A 21,709-nucleotide genomic window follows, 5' to 3' on the forward strand; every position below is an offset into this window, starting at 1 on the left:
TTCCTTCCAGTGAGTTACTAGATTCACTTGTAAAGAGCGAGAAGGGCTGGGGTAATGGATGCTGACAGCTGTGCCTGTAATTTAGGTGTAAGTAGTCCGATGCTGTAAATAATTGGAGGATTGTAACTGTTTGTTTGTTTTTGTGTTGCAAATATAAGATGATATCATTCAAGCTCACTGAAGTGGTCAGTTCTTGAATTTCTAAGCAAATTAATTAGCCAAATGTTGCTCAATTGTTATGGGAAAGAGAAAAGCGTACAAAGACCTACTAAAAGAAAAGGGTGACAACTATCTTGTCACTGTCAGATTTCTTTTTTATGTCACTTTTAATCTTAATTTATTCACAGCATGTATGTTTTAGTGGAGTCACTGTGGTTGTAATATGTCTTCACTAGCTGGTGTGCAATTGACATCTCAACAAGGGGGGGTTTCTAATGGAAGTCACCTAGGAATTAAAAGTTTTCTTGCAAGAAACCAGCTACACTGGATAGATTTACAGAAGTACAAGCAACAGTCAAGCTAATTATGAGTTAGCTTTGCCTTCCCAAAAGACACAGGAACTTTGTGAAAATATAATCAATTGAGGTTCATCTTAAATTCACAATAAGGTTCAGAAATGTTTTCATTGGAGGCTTGAACGAGTCTGCTACCTCAAATGCCTTTAACAATGTTCAGTGCTTTATTCTGTTTCAGAGCATTGTGATAAGTTTGAAGAAAAAGCAGTACAACTTCTTAGATCAGAGGAAAACTGATTTTGACCAAGATTATGATGAGTTTTGTAAGCAAACTAATGATGTACATGTAAGTTTCCATAATTTACTTTGTTAATGCGCAGCATATTATTTAGGAATCAATAAACAGTTTTTCTATATATATGGTTTCCAAAATTATAGCCAAGTGTATAGTAATTAAAAAGAAAGCTGCCTATTCATCTCAGAGCTGGCCACAAATTCCTCTAAAGTTTGTGACAACAGTTTTCTATTTTACTTGCTCTTCTTTAAACTTAGTCTAGATTATTTGCTTTTTACCTCATAATTCAGTTCATTTAATTTCATCACCATAGAGTTAAAGTTTAAACCAGTCCAGTTGTTTCTTGACGACTATGCCTTATAACTTTGTCCTTAATAAATTGCTCTCAAACAAAACTACTCCTGTATCAGTTGATTATTAGGGCAACAGATGATCTGAACAATTTAGTATATGTTGAACTCAATACATTTGTTTTCTTACTTTTCAGCATAGTCCAATTATTATTTACGTAGATTGCAAAAGAAAATGCAAGTGTTCACACTAGTCCTATTGCCGTTCATGAAAGTTTAATTTTATTTCTAGTTCTTAGTAAGATTTCATCTTGCTTATTGGATCAATGAGAATCTTTGTTTTTGTTGAAATGAAAAATTAAGAATACATTTGGATGAGGAGCTGATTATCCATGAATTTTGTTCATGAATTACTGCGGTTGTTAAAATACTAAGTTGTAAAATGCAGATATTTTTCACATCAGAGCTTTGTCTTGAGCATATATGGATTTGTTCAAGTTGTAGTTGACAGGAAAGGTGAAAAAAACAAAACACACTCAATTAAATTTATTGAAGTGACATTGTAAATGGAGACTTTATTATATAGACGTATAAAAGCAGGCAGTTGCATTTATTGGTTCTACAAATTCTATATCTTTATATTACTTCTCATTAATAAGTTACAATGAGGTTTTGAATATTTTCCATTTTTCACGCTCAATATTAAAAACTGAAATTATTATTACACAGTCTCTGCTAAGGACATTTACAGAAAACAGCATTGAAAAAATACAGAATACAGACCGAGCCCTGTCACTACTGAAGAAGTTTGAAAGGTAAAGTGATGTACTACAGTGCATTCATGCAGATAATAATCATTAATGTCATTTCAAAGGTAAGAAATTACAACATTTGCTTTGCTGTTACCCCTAATATCATGTTATGCGTGGCCCATATCTTGGCTTTGCGTTGCATTAAAATTATTTGGACAAGCTGTTAATTTCTGTTATGTGTCCACAACCAGCTTGACCATTTATAAGGATGAGCATTGTGCTTCTGCAACTTGAAAGTGAGTCCAAAGAGTGGTGGGAAGTTATAGAAATGTTATTGGGCCAATTTATTCAGGTTGAGGATTTTGGATGTAGGTTTGCCGCTGAGCTTGAAGATTCATGTCCGGACGTTTTGTCACCCTACTAGGTAACATCTTCAGTGGGCCTCAGGTGAAGCACTACTGATAATTCCTGCTTTCTGTTTATTTGTTTGGGTTTCTTTGGGTTGGTGATGTCATTTCCTGTGGTGATGTTATTTCCTGCGGTGAAGTAACTTCCTGTTCCATTTCTCAGGGGATGATGGATGGGGTCTAACTCAATGTGTTTGTTGATAGAGTTTCAGTTGGAGTGCCATGCTTCTAGGAATTCTCGTGTGTGTCTTTGTTTGACTTGTCCTAGTGTCCTTTCTCATCCATATGTCAGGATACTAGTGAGAGAGGGTCATGTCTTTTTCTGGCTAGTTATGTTCATGTATCCTGATGGCTAGTTTTCTGCCTGTTTGTCCAATGTAGTGTTTGTTACAGTCCTCGCACGGTAATTTGTAAATGATATTAGTTTTGCTTGTTGTCTGTATAGGGTCTTTCAAGTTCATTAGCTGCTATTTTAGTGTTTTGGTGAGTTTGTGGGCGACCATGATGCCAAAGGGTCTGAGTAGTCTGGCAGCCATTTCTGAGATGTCTTTGATGGAGGGGAGAGTGGTTAGGGTTTCTGGATATGTTTTGTCTGCTTGTTTGGGTTTGTTGCTGAGAAATGCAGGCTCAATGAACACAGTCTGCCAATTTCTCAGCAACTATTTATTTGCTGTTCTGGAGTATTTCAGCATTCCTAAGAAATCCCTGCGGTCAACATATTGTTTCAATCTCTCATCATTTGCGAGAATTTTCTGTTAATTGTTTGGCATAACAGTAAGTTATTTCCTTTGTGTAATTAAATCTGTGGATCATGAATATTCTGAGAAGTGGTGAACAAGGTGTCCTCTAGAAGTTGGCCTAATTCCACAAAAATTGTGGCGTTGAGGTGAGGTATATGATAATTATCCCTCCAAAGGAACCTACCAGGTCAAGAGTACAGGGTTCCAGTTTGCTATCCACGCTTAGTGCCAGTGAAAATGTTTGGACTGAGGATGGAATTAGATCTTTCCATTTTTTTAAGGCTTTTGGTGTAAGCCCAATCCCATTAAATTCTGATCTATAGTATTTCTATGCCTTCAGTAATTCAGGCGTCTCAATCTCTAGCGTTATCCTGCCCTTTTCAATCAGGTGAGTTTCAGTTCACCTGGTAAAAACATATGTTTTGGATAAAAAGAGATTCCAGGTTTAAAATTCCACTTAGTAGCTCTTAACTTCTAAAGTGTCCATCAGGATTGGCCCACAAGGGTTTCCCATGTGCTATCATTAAAGTGCAAGTTCAAAGTTGATCAGCTCATGCCAACTTTCCAACATATTTCCAGTTTTTGAAGTTTATCCTACAGCCCACATAGAAATGCACCCATCCTGGCAGGTTAATGTTCAGTACATTTGTTCTATTATGTGAATTACATAGTTATTTAAGTTTGTTTCGGTCACAACGTTTTTAGATTCCTTACTTAGCAATAAGAGCATTATATTTAATTTAGAAAGAAACTCTGTTTGACGGTTAATGGTTTTTAAAAATATTACTTACTCAGACTTGGAATATCAGATCTTGCCATCGATGAAAAATACCAGAAGATTCTTCAGAACTACGGGCGAGACATTGAGATGATATCCAAGCTTTACAGTAGACAGAAAAATGACTCGCCTATTGCTCGAGACATGCCGCCAATAGCAGGGAAGATTTTGTGGGCACGTCAGCTCTTTAATAAGATTCAGGAACCAATGGAACTATTCCAGAAACAACCAAATATTCTGCAGACAGCAGATGCCAAGCGCATTGTTCGCAACTACAACAAAGTGGCAAAGGTTTTATTAGAGTTTGAGGTTCTGTATCACCGAGGCTGGCTCAGACAGGTAATGAAAGTTAAAGGACATAAAACAAACACTGTCAGATCTATGTAATTTTTAAAAAATTGCTAAATAATGAGATCATGACAAATATGCAGAATATAGGTGGCCTAAAAATTTGGTCACTGGCTTATGAACTGCAGAAATACCATCGATTTGGTTGAGTAATGACAGCTGCCACTTCAGTGCTTTACTTAAATGAAGCACTGGACCCGTGTTATGATCCATACTGTTTCGTTAATTTTAACAGTACTTCTATTGTAAATGTCATTGGTCTGATGGTATGTCATCATGTTGTGCCCTCTGGGTAATCAGTTTATGTTCAAAGATTAAAGTGAAGCTGGATTGAAAATGTTGTAAATTCTACTGGTGATCTGACTGCAGTGGAAGGCTACACAGAAATCATAGGGAACAAAGTGGGATTCCTCTTGACTGCAGGATTGGTTTGTATAGTCTGTTTCTTTCCTTGCTATTTTCTTCCTTTTGTCTCCCTCCTTCAGTTTCTCTTTTCTGCCCCCATTTTAACTCCTCTCTTGAGAGAATTGATTAGTTTCTTAGGTTGGGAATACTTTCAGGTACCGGATCCAAAGAACCATTACTCAAGAATAAGTTTTGACGTGATGGAAGAATGGCATTTTTATTTGGAATAAAATCATGTGCTGTTATGCACTTACACAATCCAGCAGGGGTTCTTATAGAAAGAGATAGACTACCAGAACCTAGAAATGCTGGAAACAATTCTAGTGTCTCCGCTCTGTTTAGATTCACATAGGTCACTGTGTTTCATTCTTTAAATCTTGGACCTTGCCACATTTTCTTGGCTGTTCCCTCTGAACCATTAGGGAACTTTACAAAAAAGGTCCAGCAAAAGTTCCAGAGTGAAATACACTGTTGCAATGAACTCAACATTCTGGATAAATTAAAGTTATTCTTCCAATGATAATTGTAGCGTGCTAATTAAATTGAATCTTTAACTGGGGAAAAAAAAAAAGGTTCAGTTGGAAATAAATTAATTTGATCCCAAATAGAAAATGCTGATCATTTTTTAAAAAAGAGGCTCTGCAGAAATGATGTTAAGAGTTTCGTGTTGAAATGTTTTGCCAGTTGTAAGATTTTTTTTGTTTGATCAAATTTACTGTAATGCTTTCCTTTAGATTGAAATAGCAAAAGCAGGATTGCAGGCGTCATTGTTAGTGAAAGCCCCAGACACAGGAGAACTGTTTGTGAACTTTGATCCTCAAATTTTAACATTAATACGTGAAACGGAATGCATGGCTAAGATGGGACTTGAAATTCCATCATTTGCCCAAGACCTTCAGCAGAAACAAGATATCTTTAAAAAGAATTACAACAGACTCCAGGTAATATTTTAAACTGTAGTAAAAAATATGAAATAAACAGTTTACTCCAATGACTCTATGAGGCAAAATAGTCCTCTGTGGGTGCCTAGCATGCACAAGAAGTGTAGCTTCCTCCTTTTGGCTATTCTCTCCAATGTTTATTGAAAGGGGAACTTCCAGCACTACTTCGGGTTGGGCATGTGATTCACAAAAAAATGGAAGGAAATGCCAGCACAGGAGAAGCCATGTAACCTTTCTCTGTATTGCTGAGATCAGAGCAATCTGCTTCTGATGATAGCAATGGGATAGGGTATTGGCAAGTGGGGGAACACTCTGAAGTCACATTGTGAAACTTCTATTCATGTACTTACCCTGCTTTTGGGATGCCATAGAGTCTCGAGGCTTTCCTCCCCTATCCCCCACACTCTCACCTCCTTTCCATGGCTAAACATTCAGGGAGACAGCCAGCCCATGGTTTTAATACATGAGAACTTGAAGCCAAAACCACTGCCCGTTCTCCGAATCAGACATCTCAGCAAAGTTGATGATGGGGAACCAGGTGTAAAGGTTCAGAGGGAATGGCTAAGAGGGGAAATAACATGAAAGTGTGTCTAAAATTGGGTTGGGGTCCATTGCCATTTGACTAACATCTTCCAGTAGTGCAACACTGCCTTTCCACTGACTTCCACCACGGGCAATCAATGGCTTAGTGGCATTCTCATTAGATTATTAATCCCTAGACCCAGACAATGGTCTAGGTCTCTACGGAATACACATGGGTACAACCATCACCTGCAAGTTCCCTTCCAAGCCATTCAATATACAGATATCGAAATACATTGCCATTCCTTCAGTGTTGCTGGGTCAAAATCCTGAAACTCCCTCCTTCATGACATTGTGGGTGTAGCTGTAGCACACGGACTGCAGTGGTTCAAGAAGGTAACTCACCACCGCTTTCTCAACTAAGTAACTAGAGATGGGCAACGAATGCTGGCCCAGTCGGTGACTCCCACACCCCATAAATGAATTGAAAAAAAAACCCGAAGAAGGCATAACTAATGGCCGCTGATGGGTCTCAAAAGACCCATGGACGGATGAGCTAACTGATCCTTGCCTATCCTGGAAAAAAATCAGATTCGTTGGAGGAGTTGGTGAGGACTGTGGGAAAGCTGGACTTTTCAAACTCATCTCCAAAGCCATTGGTATTAGAGCATAGCATCCAGTCCCATGACAACTTGAAACCTCTTATTCCTAAGTTTTGTAACCAAACTCAGAATGTGAATTTAACATGAACATATATCGCAGTGCTAATAACTTATCACCCCTGCTATACAAACTGCATTCCAGTTTAGTATTATTGACCCTCAAAAAGCATTTTGATTTTGTAATATTTTTCAACCTTGACTTAATTGTAAGAGTGAAAGCTGTCTGTACTTTGAAAGTGAAATGACTCTTTCCTTTCTACATATGTTTAGATGACATTATCAGAAAACAAAAGAGTGAGGTCAAAAATTCAAAGTACTTTTGTGCAACTGATGGGTCCCCATTTAGTCAAAGTTGATAATGCAATACAGCCAGGTTTGATGTCTCTCAACTGGACCTCACTGAACATTGACAAATACCTGAACAGGATTTCTGAAGCTTTAGGTGGGTTTAATTTTTGATTTGACCATGCAAAGACTAATAAAAGTGTGGGCAATTTTTTTAATGTATGCTCTGTCTGATGACTTTGTAAGTTCCTTTATTAAAAAGCAAGTCCATGATTTTGTTACTGTGCACTCGAAGAAATCCTACACAAGCCAGTTCAGTGTTGATGGAAATGTTTTCACAAACTCCACCACAGAAGAATAGTATCCACCAAGTCATATCATTACTTCACCTGTTGGTTCCCATTAAATAAATCAGACCATGATTGTATCTTAGAATTGAGGGTCAAAATCCTACATTACAATAGTAAGAACATTCATAATAGATCTTTCTACATTGTTTGCAACTTATACAGGTGGCATTTGTTCCACACATGGTACTAATGTTCTACAGTTCATAACAAGAGATATCAGAACTAAAAAACAGTACTTGGAATGGGAGGGGAGAGATCCATTCATCATCTATGTTCGTGTCAATGACATTGGTAAAAATAGAAAGGAGGATCTACTGAAAGATTTTGAGCAGTTAGCTAGTTTGACAAGGAGAACCTCTAAGATAATAATGTCTGGATTATTTCCTGAGCCAAGGGAAAATTGGCATAAGGTGAATACAGTCAAGAATTTAAATGCTTGGCTGAACAATTGGTGCGGATTGGACCAGTGTTCTGATGAATCACATAATTTGGACTAAAGGAAGAGCTTTAAATTAATTAAAGATGGTGGAGAGTTGGGAGAGGGTAAGTGTAGGTGTACAAAGCAAGAGGATGTGGCAGCATTACAGGGCAGCGATTTGGGTAACAATACCCAGAATAGGACAGGAAGGACAGAGGATTCAAGCATAGAAAACCAGTAGCAAATAGGATCAAAGGAGAAAGATGGTAAAAATGCAAAATTACTGACACTTTACCTGAATGTGTGTAGTATTCAGAATAAAAGAAATGAATTAATGAGACAAATAGGGGTTAAAGGATATCTTATAGCAATTATGGGGACATAAAGAGATCAAAGCTGGGAACTTATTCAGGGGTATATGACTTTTCACAAAGATTCATCCCTGATGAAGGGCTTAGCCGAAATGTCAATTGTCCTGTTCCTCGGATGCTGCATGACTGACTGTGCTTTTCCAGCATCACACTGTTCGACTCTGATCTCCAGCATCTGCAGTCCTCACTTTCACCTTTTTTTGCAAAGTTAGGCAGGAAAGAAAGAGTGTTGGAATAGCATGGTAATACAGAAAAAATAAGTAAGATTGCAAGAAATTATTGTGGATTGGAACATGTATAATTCATTTGGGTGGATGTAAGAAATAAAAAGGGGAAGAAGACAATGAAAGGAGTAGTCTATAGCCCCTAACAGTAGCTGTATGGTAGGACAGAGAATAATTGTAAAGTCAATGTCATGTCATAGCCCTTGAATTTTAATACAGAGACCCAGGCAATGTTCTGAGGACCTGGGTCTAAATATTTCCAGAAAATATTTGGTATTAAAAGTCTAATGAGATTCATGAAATAATTGTTGGATAAAAACCTATATAGTTCTCTCACGTCCTTTAGGGAAGGAAACTGCTGTCCTTGCCTGGTCTGGCCTACATGTAACTCCACACCCACAATAGTTGGTTGACTCTTAATTGTCCTCGAGGAATGAGCAATAAAAGCTGGCAATCTCCCACACAAAAATACACCACATTAAGGTGCTTTATAAGACAATAAGTAATTGATTTGGAGATGGTGTATTAGCATGGATAGACAATTGGCGGACAAATACAAGACAGGGACTTAAAAGAATGGAGGTATTTCCAGGGTTACAACCTGTAACTACTGGAGTGCCACAGGAATCACTGCTGAGGCCACTATTATTAACAATATATTAATAACTTGGATGAGGAAGATGAATGTACTGCAGTCAGGTTTGCTAGATGAAACAAATATAGATGGTAATGTAAATGCTGAGGATATCACAAAAGGTCTGCAAAGTGATACAGACATGTTAAGTGAGTGGGTCAGAAGATGTAAGTTCAGAGTAAGGGGTCATACATTTAAGACACTTGTGAGGAGGTATTTCTTCTCTTGGAAGGTAGTGAATCTGTAGAATGTTTTACCACGGAGGGCTGTAATGTCCATTGTTAGTATGTTCAGGACTGAGACAGATTTTTAATCAGTAAGGGAATCAAGGATCTTGCAGAAAAATGAAGTTGAGGATTATCAGATCAGCCATGATCTAGTTGAATGGCAGAGCAGACTTGATGGGCTGAATGGCCTACTTCTGCCTCTATCCTACAGCCTCACAGTAAAGTATGTCTTCACCCATGTTAAACTCTTCCATAAAACTATGAAGTCCATTTCTTAGCACAACGACAAGGAGTCAAGTGAGTGTCAATATGTTCCTGGCATGGGGAAACCTCCACTATGGCCTAAGCCACCATGGAACTCTGGAGGAGAACATATCATGCAGGTTATTCAATTAGTTTCTTATCATTTACAAAACTTCTAACCATCTTATCCAGTGTGCAATTCTTTTGATGGTATTGCTATGAGCATCTCTCTATTGATCCCTAAGCCCAGTAATGTTGGTAACAGGTAATCTGTTTAGCTACTGTTGGTGATTCATCTAATTCATATTGCTCATGTAGAGAAAAAGTAGTAATCATGTACTCATAAATATGTTTAGATACATATTGCATTCACTGTTCTGCATTTGTGCCCAGTCACTATATATGGATGGACATGGGGCATTATGCAAGTCATGAAATCCCTGATTGCTATGATACTTTCTACTAGGTTTCCATCCATTATTGATTAACTTATCTTCAGAACTATGCATCTTAAACTAATAAACCAAATCTTCTGCATGAAGGGGTGTGTGTTTTAACGTTTGTAGGTCCACCAACTTATTATCAAATAATTACTTGCTTTGCATTCCTGGAGTCAATGGAGGAGGGAATGACTTTTGATGGGTATCTTACAACAGTAACTATTGTAAAGTGTTTATAAAATTTTTATGCCTTTCTTGAACTCAAATTCAGGACACCAGTTAATCCGAAAGAGTTGGGTTGTGTTCATGAGACTTGTTGACCAGTTTTCTTCAGAAATATCTTTAACAGGCCTTCACAGTCGTAGACAAGCCAAATGTTCGGACTGTAGCATCAGTTGGCTCATTTCAAGATTACATGTCCCCTACTGATAGCTGAAGCTAAACACCCAACGCATAAGGGGTATTTTTCTAGATAAATCTGGGTATAACGATTGAGTGCAGATCCAAGAAAATGTCCTGAAGAGATCAGTAGCTTTTTGCATGGTCTATAGCTGTGTCTTGTACCACATCAGCAATGCTGCATCTAGTTTGAATAATTGCATTTTGAAAATTATAAATGGTCATTTGATAAGAATTGCTTGTTGTTTTACCTACTTGTATGACAATTTGCAGACGAACTTGAACTTCTGTTGAATCGTGTGAATGATTTGATAGAATTTCGTATTGATGCAATACTTCAAGATATGAGCACAATACAGTTATGCAAACTACCAGAGGAGGAACCCATTGCATGTGAAGAATTTGTGCAGGAGACTAAGGTCTGTATAATTTGCCTGTAAATTATCCATATTCAAGCTAAAGAGGAAAGTGAAGTTGAAGCTGATGAAATCAGTCTTGATCTTTTCAAATGACAGAGCAGTCTTGGGGGGGATGAATTGACAACTTTTCCTCCTAGTTCTTATGTTCTTATATTGGAGAATTATATAATAGTTCGATAAATTTATCTTTAGCCAAGAATTTCTTATAAGGTACTGCTTTTATTTCACTGGAAAGTAATGAGATACCCAGGCTCACATTTTACCAGCCATTGTAATTGGGCTTTGAGATGGGAGGGCTCATAAAATACTAGTGAAAAGAATCAAGATAGAAACACAAAGTTTTCTCATCGCCAGAGCATTTCTTTAGAAGTAGGAACAGCAGTAGCTGGAGGCCGGTGGGAATTTAACCCAAGCTGCCTAATTAATGACCATTTCATGTTCTGCCTTCATCTTAATGCCATCAGGAGGGACGACTGCTGAATTGGGATACTACCAAATATATTGAGCCTCGCAGGCTCCTTCTGGAGTGTCCTGTGGGCAGCATTGGTCATCGTAGTGGCTCTGACACTGCCGCTGAAGGATTCGCCCTTTCGATTGCCAAATCCTTTGTCTGTGACTGGTCTCAGCACAATGTGGCTTTCAAAGATGGCAACCACTTCTTTTCTCCACAGCTGCAGTCATGGCTGCATCTATCAGTGGCATTGGCAAGCCACCAGTTCTCTGCTTGGACTAGTGGCTTGGAGAAGGAGACCACCATTAATAATGGGACACCCATTCGCAATGTGGGATCTTAATTAACTGCCATCAGTAACACAACACATGATTGGGTCACATGTTTCATACTGATGGTGGCACCGAATGCTTCCTGGTAAAATTTGGAGTCTTGCAACAACAGTTGATATTCATATCAAGATTTAAACTTGTGAAACATTCCAAAGCATTTCACAGAAGCTTTATAAAACAAAATAGAAATCTTAACCACATAACAGAACACTAGGCCAGATGACCAAAAGTTTTGTTAAAGAGGTAAGTTTGAAGGAGAACATCTGAGAGAAAAGAAGAGTGTAGAGGTTTAGAGAAGGAAGTCCAAATGTGAAATTAATGTGTGGTCCTGTGATCACTTCTGTGAATATTCATGGTTTTCATGTCTGGTCATGATTTAAAGGCTGATATAAGTACATTGACACAAGCCTTTATTTTATAACACATTGTCCTATTGGTCCTATTAGGCCTAAAGAAAATGATGGTCAACACTCTCAAAAATCTTTGAAAGGATAAATTCCTTCTGCTTTTTGCTAAAGATAATGTCATTACTTAATCAAGTAAAAATGTAAAATATATTGAACAATGTTTCTAGTGACAGTAAGGCTTTGCAGTTAAAAGGACACAAAATACAGATGGAAAAAGTAACAGTCTTTGGCAGCTTGTTGCTTTTAGTAGCCATACAACACTGTTTTTATTTTGTATTTGTGCAGAAGGATTACTTTCAGTATTTCATTAAGTATTTACATTTATTTATATAATCTATTTATAATGGAACTTTTCACCTAGGAATGTTTGGTAACCATTATATTGGCTGAGCAGGATGGAAGAAGGGGAAGATTATCATGCATTAACAGTGCATGATTTATTTTAGATTTATTTTATTTAGCTATCCTGTGTTTGAGATGATCACAATTAGTAAAGCACCAATTACCACAAAAAACTATTTTGTTGTTATTGACTACCTTAATTTCATTCATTGATCTCTTCAGAAAATATATTCAGTAAATTAAATTTACCAGGGAAATGATAATCAGGGAAACACATGAAGTGTTAAACCTTAATATTTCCTGATACTGATCTTTATTATAGCAGAAAAAAGGATGATGAAAATATTACTTAGGAATGATAGTCAGAAGCTGTAATTTGAGACAAAGAAATTGTGGTTGGGGGGGCAGTGAAGGTTTTGTATGGAGGGTTGGTGCAGACTTGAGGGCCAAATCGTCTCTTTCCTCACTGTAGGGATTCTGTATTTCTTTGAAATGTGAGGTGATACAGTTTTGATGGTCTAGTGCAGAGGGAAGTACATAGTAAACAGCAGAACGTTTAAAAGCATTAACATACACAGAAATACACAGTGTAACCACTACCACCACCGAATCGTGACAGTGGTTACACAAGTAGGTAAGCTGATCAAGAAAGCTTGTTTTCCTCAGTCAGGGCATAGAATATAAAATTAGCAAGTCATGCTGCAGTTGTATAGAACTTTAGTGAGGCCTTATTTGAATACTTTGTACAGTTCTGGTAGTCATGCTGCCAGATGGATGTGGAGGCTTTGGGTACAGAAAAAGTTTACCAAGATGTTGTCTGGTTTGGAGGCTGGGGGTGACCAATAGAAATTTTAAAAATTATGAGTGGCATGGGTATTATGGAGAATCCAAGGTAGAGATGTCAATTACTAGGAGATATAGCTTTTAGGCAAAAGGGGAAGTGTTTAAATGAGTTAGGTGTGTGAGGCAATCTTTTTACACCGAGGATGGTAAGTGCCTAGAATGTACTGCATGAGGAGGTGGTAGACGCAGATACAACAGTAACGTTTAAGAGGCATCGTGACAGCTACATGAATAGCAAGGGAACAAAGGGAAACAGACTGCGTGGAAGCAAAAGGATTTTCGGTTTTGAAAAGCATCATGTGTTAGTGCATGCTTGGTGGACAAAAGGGCATGTTTCTGCACTGTAATGTTCTTTGTTGTGTTGTTATGTAAATACAAACTCGAGTATTAAACGATGCAAATATATTGTTAGCGTACATCTATTACTGCTAAGCCAATGCCAGGTGATTAAAGATGCACACAAACAGAGCGAATGTGCTTGTATTGTTTTTAGGTATAATAGGTGATAATAGGTGTGCAATTACAGTAATAAATGTTCACGAGCAACAGTATCTTTTACACTTCAGTGATTTTAAAATGTCATTTTGTAACAGGAATTGTGTGTAAAGGCTGCCCAAATACTACATTGTAAAAGTTCTTTGGTAGAGGAAGCTACAAATGAACTTATAAATATGTTACTGGAGTCTCCAGGTAAAGAAGGGGAGGAGGAAAAATCCAAAGATAGCAGTGGAAATGCGCATCAAAAAGAATTTGATGGTAAGAATTAAAAATGTATAGAGATCAAAGTTTGGAAGCTAATGCTGTGTAGTGTCTGGCGACAGGATTATTTCAGTTTTATAGAGTAATAGAGTCATAAAGAATGGAAACAGACCCTTTGCTCCAACTACTCCAAAGCGAACATGATCCCAGACTTAAACTAGTCCCACCTGCCTGCCCTTGGCCCATATCCCTCCAAACCTTTCCTGTTCATTTACTTGCACAAATATCTTTTAAATGTAACTGTACCTACATCTGCCACATTGGCTGCCAGTTCCTTCTACACCCGAACCACTCTCTGTATAAAAAGGTTACCCCTCAAGTCCTTTTTAAATCTCAGTACAGTAACAATAAGAAGTTGCATAGTTAGAATTTTGTTAACACAGTTTATTGCAAACTATTTCCTAATTTAGTTTTTTTTAAGGAAGAACAAAATGGATTATTTTAACCTGATAATCATGTAAATACGTGGTCTGTGCAATAAAAAAATGAAACTATAATTAATTAAATGTCTTTTACAGCAGGAGAACGAAAAACTGAGAAACGTTCTTTCACCTATAATGCAAGCCAGATAAGCAATGGGCCCCCATCTCCAGTAGCAAAAAGGAAGAAGAAAGATTTAATGCAAATACTAGAAGAAGAAGCACAGGAATTATTGTCCCATTTCAGCCACCGTAATGTGGATGCATTATTGAAGGTCACCCGCAACACTCTGGAGGCAATTCGCAAACGCATTCATTCATCATCACTGCTTTATTTTATAGGTATGGAGTCTGTTGATCATCTTCAGCATAAGGAATCTTAATTCTGTTACAGATTGCAAAGCAATCTCTGACACCGTCTGGGCCAAATATTGTGGCTTACCTGAACTAGTAAAGTAAATACAGAATAAAGTAAGTGAAGTGGAAAAACACCAGTGAGCAGTTCAAGTGTGACACTACAGATTTAGCAGCTAATGAAAAGACAAGAAGTAATGTGAGACCATTTTCTGTCAGCCTTAGACTACATAACCATAAGAATTAGGTCATTTGGACCATTGAGTCTGTATTGCCATTAGATCATGGCTGATATATTTCTCCTGCCTTCATCCTCTTACTAGTGAAGAACCTATCTATCCCTGGATCCTCTTACTAGTGAAGAACCTATCTATCTATAATCTTAAAAACACTCAATTACTTGGCATCCACAGCCCTCTGCGCAATGAGTCCAACAGATTAACCACCTTCTGACAGAAGAACTTCTCCTCACCTCAGTTCTATTCAGGCCTCTCAGTATTCTATAGGTTTCAATCAGATTCTGCACCCCCACATCCTTCTAAACTCCAAATACATAAAAAGAGTCCTCAATTGCTCCTCAAATGACAGGCCCTTATTCCTGGGATCACTCTCATAAATCTCTGGACCCCTTCCAATACCAGCATTTCCTTCCATAGATACAGAGCCCAAAGCTACTTACAATATTCCAAATGTAGTCTGATCAGAGCCTTCTACAGTCTCAGCAGTACATCTCTACTCTTGTATTCTAGCCCTTGTATTCTAACTCTTGCTTTCATCAAAACTAGAAGTATCAGCAGTTTTACAGTGCAGTTTTGTGATGGAAATAATAGTTTTTTTCTGAAACAGTTTTAAAAAATACATAGAGAACTGTCTGATCTCTCTATGCAATTAATTTGTTCAGTATATATTTTGATTTTTCAAATAGAGAATGACCTATCCAGTAAACAGAAGCAATCAAGCCATCCCATCTTCAGAACTAACATTACACTATCTATTCCCAATATAACCATGGTACCTGCATTGGATGAAGTACAACAGGCTTTGAATAAGACAGTGGAATATATTGTCAGCGTCCCAAAAGGAGTTGGCCAGTGGAGTAAAGAAAGAATTTCAAAGGTTTGTTCCGATTTTTAATGATTTTGTCTTTTACTAGTTTAGCTATTATAATTGATTGTCAATTTTTGAATTGGTAATTGCTTCCAGAAAAAGATGAATGAAAGAAAGATTGCAGCAATGAGGCGTGGTAGCAGAGACAGTGATTCTGAAGATGGAGAAACTGCGATCAGAAGTGTTCTTGGTAATGCAGATATTCTATTGCTTCAAATAATTACAAAATTGACATAATTATTGAACTTATCAACACAACAAGAGTTATGAAAGAGTTGTTCACTGAGTTAAGCTTCCATGACCTTTCCCCACAATTTAGTATTTTTCAAATTATCGTAGCTTTAGATCCATGCATTGATAATATTGATAACTGCAGACCCAATAATCTGAGAGTTAAAATCAAAACAAACAACTTTGTCAGACAGGTTGGACAGTTGCAAAGAAATAGGAGGTATAGTTAGTAAGTTTGCAGCTGACACCAAAATTGGAGATGTAATGGAGAGCGAAGAAGGTTACCTCAGGTTACAATGAGATCTTAATCAGATGGACCAGTGGGCTAAGAAGTGGCAGATGGAGTTTAGATAAATGTGAGGTGTTGCATTTTGGGAAAGCAAATCTTAGGAGGACTTACACACTTAGTGGCAAGATCCTTGGGAGTGTTGCTGAACAAAGTGACCTTGGAGTGCAGGTTCATAGCTCTTTGAAAGTAGAGTTGCAAGTAGATAGGGTAGTGAAGAAGGAGTTTGATATGCTTTCCTTTATTGGTCAGAGCATTGAGTATAGGAGTTGGGAGGTCATGTTGCGGCTGTACATGACATTGGTTAGGCCACTGTTGGAATATTGCATGCAATTCAGGTCTCTTTTCTATCGGAAAGATGTTGTGAAACCTGAAAGGGTTCAGAAAAGATTTACAAGGATGTTGCCAAGGTTGGAGGATTTGAACTATACGGAGATGTTGAATAGGCTGGGGCTGTTTTCCCTGAAGCATTGGAGGCTGAGGGGTGACCTTAAAGAGGTTTATAAAATCATGAGGGGCATGAATAGGATAAAGAGAGAAAGTCTTTTCCCTGGGGTGGAGGAGTCCAGAACTAGAGGACATAGTTTCAGGGTGAGAGGGGAAAGATATAAAAGGGACCTAAGGGGCAACTATTTCATGAAGAGGGTGGTGCGTGTATGGAATGAGCTGCCAGAGGAAGTGGTGGATGCTGGTACAATTGAAACATTTAAGAGGCATTTGGATGGGTATATGAATAGGATGGGATTGGAGGGATATGGGGCGGGTGCTGGCAAGTGGGACTAGATTAGGTTAGGAAATCTGTTCGGCATGGATGGGTTGAACTGAAAGTTCTGTTTCTGTGCTGTACATCTCTATGACTTTATGACTTTATAAATAGGAAGTATTGACATCTTTTCAGTTATGCACTTAGATATTCTTGTCATTTTCACATACCTCGTCATGCAATCGAAAGTAAAACTCCTTTCACCGTGTTATGCCAAAGTTAAGCTGGGACCATGAATATTTCACTTGCAGTAATGTGCCTCTTTATTCAATGTTATTTAATTTGTGATACCTAAATCCTCTAGCTTAGTCATTACCAATGCAACTTATCTTAGTGTAAGTACCAAAATGATGTATATTGATTAAGTATCAACTAGTGGGTTTTAACTCCTTTTGTTTGATATCCTCTCTTTTAGATGGCAGCATGTCAGATACCTCTACATCTGTAAACTCGCTTATCCCTATCCAGATGAAGAACTACTACAAATGTGTTTCAGAGAATAAGGAGATCATTAAACTAGTATCAGTGTTAAGTACAGCTATTAATTCTACCAAAAAGGTGACTTTGCTTGGTTGTTTTAGTGGAAGAGTTTAATTTATACCAAATTTGAAACATAGTTATACACAGAAAATAGTATAGTTTGCAATTTAGGAATTTATTGGCTTTATTGTATTAGAGCTAACCAGGAACATTAACCTTGAAAAATTAAATCCATATTTTTAGATTACTTACAGTGTGGAAATAGGCCCTTCGGCCCAACAAGTCCACACCGACCCTCCAAAGAGCAACCCACCCAGACCCATTCCCCTTCACCTAACACTATGGGCAATTTAGCATAGCCAATTCACCTAACGTGCACTTTTTGTTTGGACTGTGGGAGGAAACCAGAGCACCTGGAGGAAACCCACGCAGACACAGGGGGAATGTGCAAATTCCACACAGACAGTTGCCTGGGGCAGGAATTAAACCCAGGTCTCTGGCTCTGTGAGGCAACAGTGCTAACCACTGTGCCACCGTGTTGCCCCGTGTTTACTATGGGATAACTTCAGTGATAATTATATAATATCCTTTAGGTTTCTACAGCAAATTGGACAATTTCTAGTTAATTATAATGTCAAATTTTTAAAAAGATCAGAAGACAGTAGAAGGGGATTTCACTAACAAGTGAACTGTAACATAGCCATTTCGAGATGTAAAGATTAAGTTAAAATTACCATTTGATCTGATGATCAATAACTGATCCGTTCACTTGCAAGAAGATTCATGGTGAAACTCATGACATTGTGTCAACAACAATCTAAAATAGAGGGACAGCCATAGATGATGAAAAAACATGAGAGTATTGGTTGAATATGTTGAATTGGTTATTTTTAAAAAAAATTGTCAAGTGATATTTGTGTTTGAATAAGGAGAATTAAAAAGCAGTAACTTGAAAGAGTTTGATTTAAATCGGAGTGTAATACTGGAGCATGGTAGATTTAAAATTGTGTTCGTTAGTTTTAGAATTGATTTAGTGCAAGAGAACAGTGGAAATTACTGTAAGCTGCATTCTATGGTGTTGGAGTCTCTGGAAGCAAAAAAATGACCAAGACAAACAAAGGTATCACAAACAAAAGAAAGGTACTGTGGATGCTGGAGATCTGAAACATAAGAGCAAGTGTTGGAGAAACCCAGAAGGTCTGGCCAAGTGCCTTCAGATAGACTTTGTTAAACACACTCAGCTAAAGCAACTGTTGGAGTTAGTTTATATAATAATAGGAGGGTAAGGTTTCTGGAGCAACTGCTGCAAAAGAAGATTAACCCATGGCCAGAACCAGTCAAAAATTTCAAGGAGTTAGTTAAGTATATCTAATGATGTGGCATGATAACAGTGTTCTTCTGGAATTTCTTTGACTGTCCTAGAGAGACTAAAAGGAATTTGCCAGTGATTTTCTGAAAAAAAAACCCACAATTTGCATTATTTCCCCTCCTTGGATGAAGTTGCACAGCCTCACAGATGAATGAGCAGTGAAGGACCTAGCAGTTTTTCCTCAACTTTCTTTTCTCAAATTCCAACCAGTTTAGTGCAACTATTATCACCCGTTTAATTGTTTAATTGATATTATTACATATAATTTGATTTTTTTAAAAGGTTTTCAGTGTAGTTCTATTTATATAGAAATGAATTATATTACTAAAAGGTGTTTAGACGTTTTTTTCTAAAGCAAATTTTTCTTGACTAACCGTTTTCACTGACAACATCCTGGATGTTCACATTGACCAGAAACTGAAGTAGATGAGCCATCTACTCTGGCTACAAGAGCATGTCAGACTTGTGAATTCTGAGGTGAATAACTCATTCCGTGACTCACGAATGTGTATCTGCCATCTACAAGGTGCAAATCATTCGTGTGAGGAATACTCCCCACTTGCCTGGATGAGTGCAGCTCAAACAACACTCAGGAAGCTTGACACCATCCAAAATAAAGCAACCTGCTTGACTGGCGCCATACTCATCACCTTCAACATGCATTTAGTGTTGTGCAATGAGGCAGACTTGATAAGGGAGCTTAAGGTGAAGGACCCCTTAGGAAGCAGTGATCATAATATGGTTGAATTTACTCTGCAGTTTGAGAGGGAGAAGATAGAATCAGAGGTAATGGTATTACAGCTGAATACAGAGGCATGAGGGAGAAGCTTGGTAGTATTGATTGGGCGAGGAGCCTAGCAGCAAAGACAGAGGAACAGCAATGGCAGGATTTTCTGGGAGTAATTCAGAGACACAGTAGAGATTCATCCCAAGGAAAAAGAAGCATGATACAGGGAGGATGAGACAACCGTGGCTGACTAGGGAAGTCAGGGATAACATAAAAACAAAACAGAAAGCATATAAAGTGGTGAAGGGCAGTGGGAAACCAGAGGATTGGGAGGCTTACACAGACCAACAGAGAGCAACAATAAAAGGAAATGAGGAGGGAGAAGATTAAATATGAGGGTAAGCTAGCCAGTAATATAAAGGAAGATTGTAAGAGTTTCTTTAGATATATAAAGGGCAAAGAGAGGCAAAAGTGAACATTGGGCCTCTGGAAAATGACGCTGGAGAGATAGGAGTGGAGAACAAGGAAATGGCTAAGGAACTGAGTAATTATTTTGTGTCACTCTCCATGGTGGAAAACAGGAGTAATATCCAAACAATTCAAGAGAGTGAGGGGGCAGTGCTGAATATGGTGGCTATAACCAAGGAGAAGGTGCTAGAAAAACTGAATGGCTTGAAAATGGATAAATTACCTAGACCAGATGGACTACACCCCAGAGTTCTAAGGGAGATAGCTGAAGAGATAGCAGATGTGTTAGTGGTGATCTTTCAGGAATTGCTAAAATCAGGGAAAGTCCCAGAGGACTCGAAAATCACTAATGTGACACCCCTGTGTAAAAAGTGAGTAAGGCAAAAGACGGAAGATTACAGACCGATTAGCCTAATTTCGGTTATGGGTAAGATTTTGGAGTCAATTGTGAAGGATGAGATTTCTGAGTACTTGGAGGTGTATGGTAAAATACGGCAAAGTCAGTATGGTTTTATTAAGGAGAGGTCATGTCTGACAAATCTGCTACAATTCTTTGAGGAAGTAATGAGCATGTCAGAACAAGGAGAGCCAATGGATGTTATCTACCTGGACTTCAAGAAGGCCTTTGATAAGGTGCCGCACAGGAGGCTACTGAGTAGGGCCCATGGTGTTAGAGATAAAGTGCTAGCGTGGATAGAAGCATGACTGTCTGGCAGAAAGCAGAGCGTGGGGATAAAAGAGTCTTTCTCAGGATGACAGACAGCGACAAGTGGTGTTCTGCAAGGCTCAGTGTTGGGACCATAACTTTTCACTTTATGCATTAACAGTCTAGATGAAGGAACTGAGGGCATTCTGGCTAAGTTTGCACATGATACAAAGATAGGTAGAGGGACAGGTAGCATTGAGGAGGCGGAGAGGTTGCAGAAGGATTTAGACAGGCTAGGAGAGTGGGCAAAGAAGTGGCAGATGGCGTAAAACATGGAAAAGTGTGAGGTCATGCACTTTGGTAGGAAGAATAGAGGTACGGACTATTTTCTCAATGGGGAGAAAATTCAGAAGTCTGAAGTGCAGAGAGACTTTGGAGATCTATTCCAGGCTTCTCTGAAGGTTACCTTGCAGGTTGAGTCAGTAGTTAGGAAGTCAAATGCAATAATGGCATTTATTTTGAGAGGACTTGAATATAAAAGCATGAATGTACTTCTGAGGCTTTATAAGGCTCTGGTCAGACCACATTTGGAGTATTGTGTGCGGTTTTGGGCCCCTTATCTCAGGAAGGATGTACTGGCCCCGGAGCGTGTTCAGAGGAGGTTCACGAGAATAATCCCTAGAATGAAAAGCTTAACATATGAGGAAATTTTGAGGACTCTGGGTCTATACTTGATGGAGTTTAGGAGGATGAAGTGGGATCTAATTGAAACATACAGAATATTGAATGGCCTGGACAGAGTAGATGTTGGGAAGCTGTTTTCATTGATAGAAGAGACAAGGGCTCAAGAGTACAATCTTGGAGTAAAGTGAAGACCTTTTAGAACAGAGATAAGGAGAAACTTCTTCAGCCAGAGGATGGTGAATCTATGGAATTTATTGCCACGCAAGTTTGTGGAGACCAGGCCATTGAGTATATTTAAGACTGAGATAGGTTCCTGAAGGGGATCAAGGAATACAGAGAGAAAGCAGGAGACTGGGTTTGAGAAACTTATCAGCTATATTGAATGGCAGAGCAGACTCTATGGGCTGAATGGCCTAATTTCTGCTCCTATGTCTTA

At 38.3% G+C, this 21,709-nt stretch overlaps 1 protein-coding gene across 2 annotated transcripts in view; it reads left to right on the forward strand.

The window, feature by feature from the left end:
* dnah5 (dynein, axonemal, heavy chain 5) overlaps nucleotides 1–21,709 on the forward strand; it is a 352,727-nt gene that overhangs the window by 115,115 nt on the left and 215,903 nt on the right. For both annotated transcript variants that reach the window (XM_072575131.1, XM_072575132.1), the window contains 11 exons: nucleotides 694–801; nucleotides 1,770–1,855; nucleotides 3,735–4,056; nucleotides 5,205–5,411; nucleotides 6,866–7,037; nucleotides 10,460–10,605; nucleotides 13,574–13,736; nucleotides 14,258–14,500; nucleotides 15,438–15,628; nucleotides 15,716–15,809; nucleotides 17,315–17,457. In XM_072575131.1, the coding sequence (XP_072431232.1) occupies nucleotides 694–801; nucleotides 1,770–1,855; nucleotides 3,735–4,056; nucleotides 5,205–5,411; nucleotides 6,866–7,037; nucleotides 10,460–10,605; nucleotides 13,574–13,736; nucleotides 14,258–14,500; nucleotides 15,438–15,628; nucleotides 15,716–15,809; nucleotides 17,315–17,457 (1,875 nt within the window). The remainder of the gene's footprint in view (nucleotides 1–693; nucleotides 802–1,769; nucleotides 1,856–3,734; nucleotides 4,057–5,204; nucleotides 5,412–6,865; nucleotides 7,038–10,459; nucleotides 10,606–13,573; nucleotides 13,737–14,257; nucleotides 14,501–15,437; nucleotides 15,629–15,715; nucleotides 15,810–17,314; nucleotides 17,458–21,709) is intronic.

Source organism: Chiloscyllium punctatum, chromosome 8, assembly GCF_047496795.1.
Source record: "Chiloscyllium punctatum isolate Juve2018m chromosome 8, sChiPun1.3, whole genome shotgun sequence".
Classification (NCBI taxonomy): Eukaryota; Metazoa; Chordata; class Chondrichthyes; order Orectolobiformes; family Hemiscylliidae; genus Chiloscyllium; species Chiloscyllium punctatum.